This window comes from Harpegnathos saltator, unplaced genomic scaffold, assembly GCF_003227715.2.
Source record: "Harpegnathos saltator strain DR-91 unplaced genomic scaffold, Hsal_v8.6 scaffold627, whole genome shotgun sequence".
Taxonomy (NCBI): Eukaryota; Metazoa; Arthropoda; class Insecta; order Hymenoptera; family Formicidae; genus Harpegnathos; species Harpegnathos saltator.
The window spans coordinates 324,533-337,384 of NW_020230457.1; the positions used below are offsets into that span (position 1 = coordinate 324,533).

A 12,852-nucleotide genomic window follows, 5' to 3' on the forward strand; every position below is an offset into this window, starting at 1 on the left:
TTTGAGCGGCTCTCTGTCAGAGCCTGGAGTCGTATTACTTACACATAAGTCGGAGAGGCCAGGGGAAAGTAAACTGATTGCTTCGAGGCAGTCAGATGCGAGCAGGGACGCAGTCTTACTTCACACGTGAACCACGTAGCACGTTCACGCATCGCTAACTCCAGGATCGAGAGAAATCAGTTATATAAATTGCCAAAATATATTTTATCAAAAAGGACCAACCTGGACGCAGCGTTTGTTAGCGTTCGCGGTAATAAATCATGACAGTGAAAAACCGTTATTTCATCATCTTCGTTATCTCGCTGTCACTTTTTATTGGTAAGTTTTTTCCATTATTTAGCTGTGTTTTCCGTCAATATTTTTACCAAGATAAAGATATTCCGAGAAGCAGAATATCGTGCGATAAAAAGAAAAATCGAGGAAAGTATTTAGGCATGCGTCATAGATCACGTAGTATATGCATGAAGTGGTATTTTTCAATTATGTAAATTACGATGAAATCCCATTCAGTGTATTGAGAACTGTGTATACACAAAGAATGTTGAAAGATGAAATGTAGATAAATTTGAAGACGAATATGCAATAGCTCAAAGTTTGACATGAAAATTGGAATGATTGTCGTCGATAATATTTACATTGTTCAATGATAATAGAATAAATATAATTACGCGTTTAAGAATTTTTATGAATCTTATAAACAACAAATGCGAAAATTACATTATTTGAAATGTACAATATGCTATTGAAACGATCAGATTACTTCGATATCTCAAATGACCACTTTGACCCAAACATCATAAATGAACATGATAAATAACGTTGAAAATATAAACTGACCCAGATCTCCGTGAGAATATCAAGCCAATAATTTTCTGCTTATTTCAAGTTCCTTCAGCCTAATAGAGCATTTTTTGCAAAATGATGATATTAATATTCGAGATATCGATAACACACACGCACTCGTGCGCGCCAAATTATAATTTCGTTTGTAAGATTTCGCTAATCTCGACATATGTCTTAGGGAACAGCGAAGCGGGATGGAAGTTTTGGAAAAAGGAGACCACTACAACTACTACCACAACACCGACCCCCGAAAATGTTCAACCTACTGCTACTCCAATACCAAACATAGTCGGGCCACAGGTCACGACGCCCAAAGGATCGACGGCACCAGCTGTGAACACAGGAACTGGTATAATAGGTACCACTACTAACAATGAACTTATCATATTACTTTGAACGATATTCTTCTTATAGCATTTCAGGTATTATTCGAAGCGAAAACTCCTTGAGAGTCAAATGTTTAAGAAGATTTGTAAATAAATTATTGTTGCGGTATAATCCATCTACATCTGTATTCTCTCGTGTTTATCTTTCGTAAGATTGCGAGGATTCAAAGCACATTCACGATTCTCAAGTTTTTGTCGAGATCTTGGGCAGGACAACCAGTTTCGAACAGCACTCAGGATGCTGTCGAATCAAGCGATTCGTATCTTCATATAGTTCAATTACTTGAGAACTTTCACATCAAAGATGCGAACTTTTGCCATCATCAGGTGCTGCTAACCCGGGACTTGCCATTGGCGTAGGAACTACTGGACAAAATATACGAAATAATGCGCGACCCAGTCGACCTAATCCAGGAACAGAAGTTGGCCTGGATATCGCTGGTCCAAGACCAGGTAGACCGGAAGTCGGTGGTGGTCAAAATTATCGAGATTGGGCTGCAGGTCTCACCGGAACTGGAGAGCTGTCCGGAAACCAGCCATCGAGAGGACCCGTTCAAGGACCTCAGAGACCTCAAGGACCACAAGTATCTCAAGGACCTCAAGTAGCTCAAGGACCTCAAGTACCTCAGGGGCCTCAAGTACCTCAAGGGCCTCAAGGACCTCAAGGACCTCAGGGGCCTCAAGTACCTCAAGGGTCTCAAGTACCTCAAGGACCTCAAAGACCTCAAGGACCGACAAGTGGTGGCCAGACGCAGCCCAGTTTACCATCTGCAAACTCAAGGCCAAATCCAGAAGCAACGAATCGACCCGCAGCTTCGCATATACCAGCAAACATCCCGACTCAACCGAACCAGCCATCAAACACAGGTCTGTATCATTTAACCTGAAGGATTTCAATAATGTCAAAACTCCTCGTCACTATGTCATTAATGAAATTCTGTAGGTTCAGGATCAGGAGGCATGCCTAGAATTGCCATACAACCTCCAAAACCTCATGTGATACCTGGTAAACTCTGTTCATATACACGTCAATTCTCTTATGGTGTACAATATATCTGGAAAACAATTAAACATAATCTAATCTAATACAGATCCTATCACTGGGATTTCTACTTCCGATGATCGCAGCAGACCGGGTAGCCCTTTTTCTCCAAATTCAGGAGCATCGTTTGCTGACGTTGCTGGTGGTGGCAGCAGACCCGCTTCGCCGACAGGGTCGCCGAGACAACCCGAGTATCCTAGACAACCAAGTGCGAGTATACCGGGTACGTTTAATCACTCACGTTTCAGTATTCTCTTCTTATTGTCTATACAACTAGTGTAGGCAAAAAGAGTTTTATTGCCAGTAGTTGGAGATGTAATTTAGAACGGAATAATAAATTTTGAGACAGTGGATGGATTAGTTTAACATAATGAAGGGTTGACTATTTTCTATGCTTGAATTTTTATGCTTGTGCAGGCATAAACCCTGCAGGTGCCGCTGGAGCCAACCAGAACAGACCAGGTACGCCTTCTTCTCCAACTTCAGGAAAATCATGGGCGGACGTTGCTGCCGGTGGTAGCAGACCTTCTTCACCTACAGGCCTCCCTAGACAACCTGTACCAGGTACGTCTATGTTGCCTATAACGTACGTAATTGCCTAACTGACGCTCTCAAGTAAGTACCACTTTCCGTGTCTTCTGCTTATTGACATAAGTGGAGAGATGAGGTTATGATGAACACGCGTTTAACAGCATAGTAATCAATTAAATCACTGGAACTAGGTGAGAATGAACGTAGAACCACGGGAAGACCGGCACAACCTGGCGATTCTCGGCCAGAACCGGCGAGAGGCACGTCCACCATTGGCGTTACTCCGGCCACGGGTGCCGCGGATCCAAACAAAAAAGTATATTCCAGTAATCCAACATACAGCAAAGGGAATACAGTTACTGACGAGGACTTAGAGAAGTTGTCCGAAGCGCTCTACATCAAAGAGACGAATAATGCAAACCGATACATAACACTCAATCTGCAACAGAAGACCACCAGCGGTAGCCCGACGGACCAAGCTCCACAGCCGTAAGAATCATATTTAAAAGTGTGGACTAAGTCCTTATTCTGGACGTATGGCGAACGCTAAATGTGCCTCTCTAATCTCAAGTTCTGTTCCTCTTACGTGAACGTCACATACAACGTTGTTCCAGCTTGAAAATCAGAAAAGCACTCTTACAGTTCGCTATGCATCCAAAATATGGCATATGTACTTCTAAAGCTTGATCTACAATGTGCTCTCTGCTTTCTATTTTTTATTCTTTATGTTCTCCTGGCTTGAGATGTAAGATGTAAGTCAAAAAGAGATATGGAGAAAGAAATAGAAAACAAATTGCAGATAAGGCTTAACGGATCATTAAGGCTTAACTATTATTCGCTGGATCTGTGTCAATAAATTCATCAAGCTGTGTATCCGCAGGCTACTTACAGTGAGCGCTGAGGCTTTCCAGATTCCCACGATTCAAAGAGTCCTGTCGATATTCGACAATTATCAATTGGACACTCATACGAACGAGTACATTAGTCCAGCGCAAAGGCAAGAGGAGAGTCTCCTTGTCGACACTTTCTTAAGTACGAACGTGATGTCTGCCGCGATGCGTTTCCTCGCAGATAAAGGATTCATGCGGCAGGATTATTACGAGTACAAAGACACCCTGAGAAGAATCTGGTTCAATCTATTCTCACGCGGGCAAGGTAAGATCGGAAGCACCGGATTCGAGCACGTCTTCATGGCGGAGACGAGGCAAGCGGATTCAGGCACTCAGGAGGTACTCGGGCTACACAATTGGATCTACTTCAATGCAGAAGAAACGAAGAGACGCGTCGACTACTTGGGTTATATCAACAAAGTCGATTTAGGAAACGTAAGTGATTTCTCGATAAATAGAGTTTAAGTTTCTTGTTTCCTCGCCGCAGCCATTTTGGATCACGACCACAGAAGCGAAAAAATTCATGTTGAATATTCCTACGGGTTACGTCCAAAAGATAAAAATATTTGTAACACGATACATGCAATCGCATTTTTTAAATTTTTTAAAAGTTCAGAAACTTCGCTTTTGCCGAAGCAATTAATAAACTGACGAAAAATTACCGCGAGAGAATCATAAGAAAAGGTAGCTCAAAAAGGAAGTTAATCGTGTTAATGTTACAGTTATTTATTGATAGTACAAAAGGACAATTTTCGGAAGATTTTAAAAATGTACCTGATTATAAACATCGCTTTTTTGGTATATTTTTTTAATTCGACATAATCCGTAGTGAGTAGAAAGTTTTAATATAGATTCGTTTCTGATGTCATTAAATAAGAATTCCGTGGCGAGAGGCCAGGAGCCTTAAATTGCACAGTTTGCTTCGATCACGCCTGGTGATTTGTAAACGTCAAAGAAATGAATGTACGAACATGAGTTCGCTTTTTGCTCCGCAGAAAGGGTCCATCGTCAAGGTGCACGCGAAATTCAATGGTCTCGACAAGCCAGTTACAGCGTTGTTCGTCGGCACCTCGCCTGAACTGGAAATGGCGCTCTACACCGTCTGTTTCTACGCGAGACCGGACGGAAAATGTCCCGTGTCTTTAGGAGGAACGAAATTCAACATAGTGACGTACAAGTTTAAATACAGAGGAAAAGATCTGATCGGAACGGCGTACCCGGAAATTTGAGGATGCCGTACAAAATGTACCCCTCAGAGATTGTACAATTCTTGTATACCTTATAGTAAATAAAATAAACCATACATGATTGCACAGTTTGTATCAACTCTAAGATGACGCTTCTCGCCATTCCGACTGATCTCCCTCAACTCTAAAGTCGGTAAGACAGTGACTATTGCCGTAATTACTTTATTCAATATGTGACATCTCGTGCAGAATCTCAAACTGCCATCAGAACTGGATTGGATTTTAGCAACTTTTTTTCACGCGCCAACCAGAAATGAAACTTACCGATTTGAAACGTCGATGTTTCATATTTTTACATTTACTTTTATAACAGGAACAGAAGTTATTTCTGCATGGCGGCTAGTTGCGGTGGAAGATAATTGCAAAAGTGGGCTCGATAGAAAGTGTAAACAGGCAGATAACATAAAAACATGAGAGGAGAGAGGGAGAGGTCAACTCGCATGACTAAACCGTTGCACGCGTGCAATTTCACTCAGTCAGTTCAGTCGTACTGAAGCCGGCAAATTTCATTCTTGTCGATGCCTTATATATCGGCAGCATTCGCGAGTAGAACAATTCTTTCAACCGTCGTATTATTATTCCAGACAGTTTGGAACACTTTATTCTGTGCGCGGCGCATTGCGGGTGATTTAATTTATTGACCGGACTGCTCAAGTTTCCACCGGAGAAGCTATTTCATAAATTACGAGGACTCTCCGAATTCCCGGATGCAACGAGATGCACCGGGGACGTGATCAGCCACCTCATCAGCTCCACCGACCTCGACGTGGGCGGGAAGAGTATTCACTTCACTATGCTGCGCAATCCGTCGCCCTTGGAGATAGTAAATCCGGTAACAATGGGGAAAACGCGAGCTATCATGCAGACGATCGAGGAAGGTGCATACGGCCAGGACGACAACACGCAATGGAGCGATAAAGTGATAAATATCCAAGTAAGTCGCGGAATCGCGCGCTGCGAAAAACGTCGTCTTCGTCAAGAGGTCGATCGTCCGTATTGACATATCTGATTTTGCTATCGCCTTTGCGCTACCACCTCCTATCACTACATCCCAATGCGTACCTGCATCCAATATTCCAATATCTAGAATGCTTCGCTAGGTACACGGAAACGCCGCCTACACTGGGCAAGGAATTAATCGAGAATGTTTGGCCCTAAGCAGAGTGCCGCACTTCCAGATCGGCGATACGGTTCACTTGATAATTAACAATCAGTTAGGCTTCACAACTCTGCCCTTGAGAAGCCGATCGACGATACAGTTCACTTGGTAATTAACAATCAATTAGGCTTCACAACTCTGCCCTTGAGAGGCCGATCGTTGAGGTATTGCATGGATCTGGCCAAGAGCACTGTGCCTGTGATCCATGTGAACGCTGACAATCCTGAGGTAGAAATAAAAAATTTACAATTTTTAATTATAAACCTGTGTTTTCTATCAAAATTACTTCTTGCGTGAATTTTGGGACACCCTTTATATCTGGAGAATTGCGAATCTGGAGAATTGAGAATATTATTTCTGGAGAATTGCGGAAAATATAATTTTTTGCGATTACAGCGCCATCTATCACGAATCAAAAAAAAAGTTTCGGACAAAATTTACGTATTTTGTGACGTAGAATCCGTATCTGCAATAAAAAATGGAGGTTTCCATTTAAGATTTCAAAGTTGCCCCCAACCCCCATCCCCAGGGGGTGGGGTGGGATGTCGAGTTTGGTATCATTGGATGTCCCCCTTCGAGATTAACAACTTTCATTAACCACTTTTTTTTATCCAATGCATAGTTCTCGAGATATTTCAATATCTTCAGATAAATCGTGCACCCTGTATATAATAGTTTGAGTAGAGAAGAAGTGTTCAGAAACATCAAGAAAAATTATTATAAAATCGTTCGATATAGACTTTGGTGAATTTAATAAAAAATTAACATATTCTAGGATCTTTTCATGTAAGATTTAATGTGCTGAAATGAATAAACAGACCGACGGCATAGTTGTACAAATAGGAGGTGCTGAAACTTTTGTGTTGCAATAATGTTAATATTAATGCGTACATATTTTTAGTAGAAGATATAAACGCTAGATGTCGAAAATATTTTAAATATGCAATGAAGTAAAATATACAAAAAAATATATTGTACTGCAAATAGCTGAGCTCAGTTCTGTTTTACGGTATCCTATTCATCTTCATAATTTTAAAAACAATGTATGAAACAGGTTTATAAAGAATGTATCTAACTATAATTTTATTTAAAATCGTTTTTCTGTTTTACACAGTACCCTCTTTTTAGTATCCTTGTAGAACACAAATATTGAACAACTGCAAGAGAATTAAAAAACATATTGAAATATTTTTTCATGTACAATGTCCTTAAGTTTTTAGGAGAGAAGCGCGTGCTTTTAATATTATTTTCATTTTGCTTTCATGATGATTCGCGGTGAATCCTGAAATGTCCTTCGAGACATTAACAGAACTGAATTCAAGACCGAGAAATGATATCATCCCGTTGTCATGGCCGTTTGAGCAGCTCTCTGTCAAAACCTAGAGTTGTGTTACTTACATATGAGTCGGAGAGGCTAGGAAACTGATTGCTTCAAGGCAATCAGACGCAGGACGCAGTCGGAACGCAGTCTTACTTCACACGTGAACCACGTAGCACGTTCACGCATCGCCAGCTCCAGGATCAGGAGAAGTCAGTTACATAAATTACTATAATAAATACTATACTATACTTTATACTATAATTTATACTATAATAAATACTATAAATTACTATAAATCTAAAATATATTTTATCAGAAAGGACCAACCTGGACACAGCGTTTGTCAGCTTTCGCGGTAAATCATGATGATGAAAAATCGATATTTCATCATTTTCGTAATTTCGCTGTCACTCTTTATTGGTAAGTTTTTCTGTTATTTAGCTATGTTTCTCGTCAAGATTTTTACCAAGATAAAAACATATTCCGAGAAGCAGAATATCGTGCGATAAAAAGAATCGAGGAAAATAATAGAGCATGCGTCATAGACGACATAATGCATGCATGACGTAGAATTTTTTAATTACGTAAATAATTAGAGTGAAATCCTGTTGTGAACTGTATATGCACAAAGAACGTTGAAAGATCAAATATAGATAAATTTGAGGACGAATAAATATGCAATAGCTCAAAGTTTGGCATGAAAATTGAAATGGTTGTCGTCGATAATATTTACAACGTTTGACGATAGTAGAATAAATATAATTACGCGTTTAAGAATTTTTATGAATCTTACAAACAACAAATGCGAATATTGTATCAAAAATCGTCAGCACCAGCTGTAAACATAGGAGAATCAGTGTAATAAGTACTACTAATAATGAATATTCAATCAAATTACTTCGAATGCACAACGATATTCTTCGCGTATCATTTCAGGTATTACTCGAAGCGGAAAATCCTTGAGAGTCTTGAATGTTTGGAAAGACTTATAAATCAATTATTATCGCGATATAATATATGTACGTCTGTATTCTCTCGTGTTTATTTTTAGTTTCGAACTGTATTCAAGGAGATTCGAATTTTCACACGATTAAATTACTTAAGAACTTTTACAACAAAGATACGAACTTTTGTCATCACCAGGTGCTGCTAACCCAGGACTTGCCATTAACGTAGGAATCACTAGAGCCAGTCTACCTACCAGTCTAGGAACAAAAATCGGCTTGGATATTGCCGGTCAAAGACTAAATAGACCGGAAATCGATGGTGGTCAAAATTATCGAAATTGGGCTGCGGATCTCACCGCTGAAGGACCGCTACCGAGAGTACCTGTTCAAGGATTTCAAGGATCGACAAGTGGTGGTAAGACACAGCCCAATCTACTATCTGCAGGCTCAAGCCTCCCAAGACCAAGTAGACCAGAAGTCAGTAGTAGTAAAAATGATCGAGATTGGACTGCAGGTCTCACCGGAGCTGGGGCACTGCCACCGAGAGTACCTGATCCAGGACTGCCACCGAGAATACCTGTTCAAGGATTTCAAGGACCGATAAGTGGTGGTAAGATACAGCCCAATCTGCTATCTGCAGGCTCAAACCCCCCTTCCCCTCCCAAGACCAAGTAGATCGGAAGTCAGTGGTGATTAAAATGATCGAGATTGGATTGCAGGTCTCACCGGAGCTGGGGCACCGCCACCGAGAGTATCTGATCCAGGACTGCCACCGAGAATACCTGTTCAAGGATTTCAAGGACCGACAAGTGGTGGTAAGATACAGCCCAATCTGCTATCTGCAGGCTCAAACCCCCTTCCCCTCCCAAGACCAAGTAGATCGGAAGTCAGTGGTGATTAAAATGATCGAGATTGGATTGCAGGTCTCACCGGAGCTGGGGCACCGCCACCGAGAGTATCTGATCCAGGACTGCCACCGAGAATACCTGATCCAGGACCGCCACCGATAGTACCTGTTCAAGGACCTCAAAGATCTCAAGGACTGACAAGTGGTGGTCAAACACAGCCCAGTCCACTATCTGCAGGCTCAAGGTCAAATCCAGAAGTAACAAATCGACCCACAGCTTCGCATGTAGCAGCAAATATCCCGACTCAACCGAACCAGCCATCAAACACAGGTCTGTATTATCTGACCTGAAGGGTTTTAATAATGTCCAAACTCCACGTCACTATGTTATTATTGAAATTCTGTTGGTTCAGGATCAGAAAGCACGCCTAAAATTGTCATTCAACCTCCAACACCTCATGTGACACCTGATAAACTCTGTTCATATACAATTCTCTTATGCTATAATGTATCTCGAAAAAAAAAATAAACATAATCTAATCTAATACAGGTCGTATCGCTGGGACTTCTACTTCCAATGATCGGAGCAGACCGGGTACACCTTCATCTCCTAATTCTAGAGAATCGTTTGCTGACGTTGCTGATGGTGGCAGCAGATTCGCTTCGATGGGGTCGCCGAGACAATCCGAGTATCCTGGACAACCGAGTACGAGTGTATCGGGTACGTTTAATCACTTTCAGTATACTCTTCTTATCATCTATATAACTAGTGCATGCAAGAAGAGTCTTATTGCCTGTAATAGTTGGAGATGTAATTTAGAACGGAATAATAAATCTTGAGACAGTGGGTCGATTGGTTTAATGAGAGGTTGACTATTTTCTATGATTGAATTTTCGTGCTTGTGCAGACACAAAGACCGCAGGTGCCGCCGGAGACAACCAGAACAAACCAGGTACATCTTCTTCTACGGCTTCTTCTTCGACCTCGGGAAAATCAAAGGCGAATGTTGGTGGTAGCAGATCTTCTTCACCTACAGAACTCTCTGAAGAACCAGCATCAAGTACATAATTCCATGTTGCCTAACGTAAAATTGCCTAACTTACGCTCTCAAGCAAGTACCACTTTGTTTCGTGTCTTTTGTTTATTGACATAAGTGGAGAGATGAAGTTGTCTCTGATGAATATGTGTTTAACAGCATAGTAATCAATTAAACCTATTTAACGACGAAGAGGAATCCACTATCTTATTACTCATCAAGAACTTGGAATTAGGTGAGAATAAACATAAAACCACGACGAAAAGACCGGCAGAAGGACCGCCAGAAGTACCTGGGCCAATTTCTTTACCAAATCTGGTGACAGGCCCTTCCATCATGGACCTTATTCCAGACAAGAAGAAGGATAACACGGATGATGATACGGATGATGACACGAAACCAAAGGAAAAAAAAGTATACTCCAGTAATCCAATATACTCCAGTAATCCAACATACAGCAAAGAGAATACAGTTACTGATGAGGACTTAGAAAAGCTGACCGAAACGCTCTACATCAAAGAGATGAATAATGCAAACCAATACATAACACTTAATCTGCAACAGAAGACTACCAGCGGTAGTCCGACAGACCAAGCTCCACAGCCGTAAGAATCATACTTAAAAGTGTGGACTAGGTCCTTATTCTGAACATAATCCCAAGTTCTGTTCTTCTTATGTGAATATCACATATAACGTTGTTCCATCCTGAGAATCGGAGAGGCACTCTTAAAGTTCGCTATGCGTCCAAAATATGGCATACGTACTTATAAAGCCTGATCTACAATGTGCTCTCTGTTTCCTATTTCTTATCCTTAATTTTTCGTGGCTTGAGATATAAGGTATAAGTCAAAAAGAGAAAGATAAAGAGAAATAAATATAAAGTAAAGAGCATATTGCAGGTAAGGTTTAACGGATCACTAAAGCTTAACTATTATTCGCTGTCACTATGTCAATGAATTAATCAAGCTGTATATCCGCAGGCTACTTACAGTGAGCGCCGAGGCTTTCCAGATTCCCACGATTCAGAGGGTCCTGTCGATATTCGACAATTATCAACTGGACACTCATATGGACGAGTACATCAGTCCAGTGCAAAGACAAGAGGAGAAGCTCCTTATCGACACTTTCTTAAGTACGAGCGTGATGTCCGCCGCGATGCGTTTTCTCGCGGATAAAGGATTCGTGCAGCAAGATTATTACAAGTACAGAGACACATTGAGGGGAATCTGGTTCAATCTGTTCTCACGCGGGCAAGGTAAAATCGGTAGCGCCGGATTCGAGCAGGCCTTCATGGCGGAAACGAGGCAAGCGGATTCTGGTACGGAGATATATGGGCTACATAATTGGATCTACTTCAATGCAGAAGAGACGAAGAGACACATCGACTACTTGGGTTATATGAACAAAGTCGATTTAGGAAACGTAAGTGATTTCTCGACAAATAGAGTTTAAGTTTCTTGTTTCCTCGCCGCAGCCATCTTGGATCATGACGACAGAAGCGAGAAAATTCATGTTGAATATTCCTACGCGTTACGTCCAAAAGATAAAAATATTCGTAAGATGATACAATAGATTAAGCGCATTTCTAAAATGCTCCGGAAACTTCTCTTTTGTCGAAGCAGTCAATAAACAGGCAAAAAATTAACGCGAGAAGTTCATGAGAAAAGGTAGCTCAAAAAGGACGCTAATCATATTAATGTCATATTATTATTAGTTATTTATTGATAGAGCAGAAGGAAAATTGTCGGAGGATTTAAAAACTTGTGTGTACTTTGATTATAAATATCATTTTATTGGTATATCTTTTTATTTCGACATAATCCGTAGGAAGTTTTAGTATAGATCCGTTTCTAATGTCATTAAACAAAAATTCCGCGGCGAGGGGCAGGAGTCTTAAATTGCACAAAGTTTGCTTCGATTATGTCTGATGATTTGTAAACGTCAAAGAAACAAATGTACGAACGTGAGTTCGCTTTTTACTCCGCAGAAAGGGTCCATTGTCAAGGTATACGTGAAATTCAATGGTCACGACAAGCCAGTTACGACGATGTTCGTCGGCACCTCGCCTGAACTGGAAATGGCGCTCTACACCGTCTGCTTTTACGCGAGACCGAACGGAAAATGTCCCGTGTCTTTAGGAGGAACAAAATTCAACATAGTGACGTATAAATTTAAATACAGAGGACAAGATCTGATCGGAACGGCGTACCCGGAAATCTGAGGATGCTGTACAAAATATACCTGTCAAAAATTGTACATTTCTTATATACTTTATAGTAAATAAAATAAATCATATATAATTGCACAGTTTGTATCAACTCTAAGATGATGCTTCTCGCCACTCCGACTGATCTCCCTCAAGTCTCAAGTCGGTAAGACAGTGACCATTGCCGTAATTACTTTATTATGTGACATCACGCGCAGGATCTCAAACTGCCATCACAACTGGGTTGAATTTTAGCAACTTTTTTTTCACGCACCAATCAGAGATGAAACTTATACCGATTTAACCGATGTTTAATATTTTCACATTTACTTTTACAACAGGAGCAGAAGTTATTTCATGGCTGCATGGCGGCTAGTTGCGGTGGAAGATAATTGC

The 12,852-nt window shown here is 40.8% G+C and overlaps 2 protein-coding genes across 6 annotated transcripts; both read left to right on the top strand.

Annotated features, from left to right (window-relative positions):
• Positions 1-83: 83 nt before the first annotated feature.
• LOC105187267 (poly(U)-specific endoribonuclease homolog) lies at positions 84-5,018 on the top strand. Of its 3 annotated transcripts, none has more exons than XM_025304592.1 (9): positions 84-318; positions 1,022-1,192; positions 1,557-2,096; positions 2,173-2,235; positions 2,321-2,494; positions 2,689-2,835; positions 2,988-3,291; positions 3,683-4,127; positions 4,688-5,018. In XM_025304592.1, exons 1-9 carry the CDS (start codon positions 261-263, stop codon positions 4,919-4,921), a joined length of 2,136 nt encoding a protein of 711 aa, XP_025160377.1. In that variant the 5' UTR covers positions 84-260; the 3' UTR covers positions 4,922-5,018. The 3 variants fall into 3 exon arrangements, with proteins under 3 accessions (XP_025160377.1, XP_011146274.2, XP_011146275.2); XM_011147972.3 differs by having other exon boundaries at positions 86-318; positions 1,022-1,201; XM_011147973.3 differs by having other exon boundaries at positions 89-318; positions 1,022-1,201; positions 2,994-3,291.
• A 2,346-nt stretch (positions 5,019-7,364) lies between these two features.
• Positions 7,365-12,678, top strand: LOC105187264 (poly(U)-specific endoribonuclease homolog). Of its 3 annotated transcripts, none has more exons than XM_025304594.1 (11): positions 7,365-7,628; positions 7,736-7,839; positions 8,563-8,781; positions 8,869-8,976; positions 9,086-9,181; positions 9,290-9,544; positions 9,764-9,934; positions 10,122-10,274; positions 10,486-10,855; positions 11,231-11,672; positions 12,238-12,678. In XM_025304594.1, the coding sequence occupies exons 2-11, from the start codon at positions 7,782-7,784 to the stop codon at positions 12,469-12,471; spliced, it is 2,106 nt and encodes a 701-aa protein (XP_025160379.1). In that variant the 5' UTR covers positions 7,365-7,628; positions 7,736-7,781; the 3' UTR covers positions 12,472-12,678. The 3 variants fall into 3 exon arrangements, with proteins under 3 accessions (XP_025160379.1, XP_011146267.3, XP_025160380.1); XM_011147965.3 differs by having other exon boundaries at positions 8,881-8,976; XM_025304595.1 differs by lacking the exon at positions 8,869-8,976 and having other exon boundaries at positions 7,366-7,628.
• The last annotated feature ends 174 nt before the right edge of the window (positions 12,679-12,852 follow it).

What these genes read in the sequence shown, in the direction of transcription:
- LOC105187264 (XM_025304594.1), top strand. Translation starts at nt 7,782, where the DNA reads ATGATGATGAAAAATCGATATTTCATCATTTTCGTAATTTCGCTGTCA. An exon ending in TTCGCTGTCACTCTTTATTG is followed by an intron (nt 7,840 to 8,562) that starts GTAAGTTTTTCT and finishes TGTCATCACCAG; the next exon opens with GTGCTGCTAACCCAGGACTT. An exon ending in TCAAGGACCGATAAGTGGTG is followed by an intron (nt 8,977 to 9,085) that starts GTAAGATACAGC and finishes ATTGGATTGCAG; the next exon opens with GTCTCACCGGAGCTGGGGCA.
- LOC105187267 (XM_011147972.3), top strand. Translation starts at nt 261, where the DNA reads ATGACAGTGAAAAACCGTTATTTCATCATCTTCGTTATCTCGCTGTCA. An exon ending in CTCGCTGTCACTTTTTATTG is followed by an intron (nt 319 to 1,021) that starts GTAAGTTTTTTC and finishes CATATGTCTTAG; the next exon opens with GGAACAGCGAAGCGGGATGG. An exon ending in ACCAAGTGCGAGTATACCGG is followed by an intron (nt 2,495 to 2,688) that starts GTACGTTTAATC and finishes ATGCTTGTGCAG; the next exon opens with GCATAAACCCTGCAGGTGCC.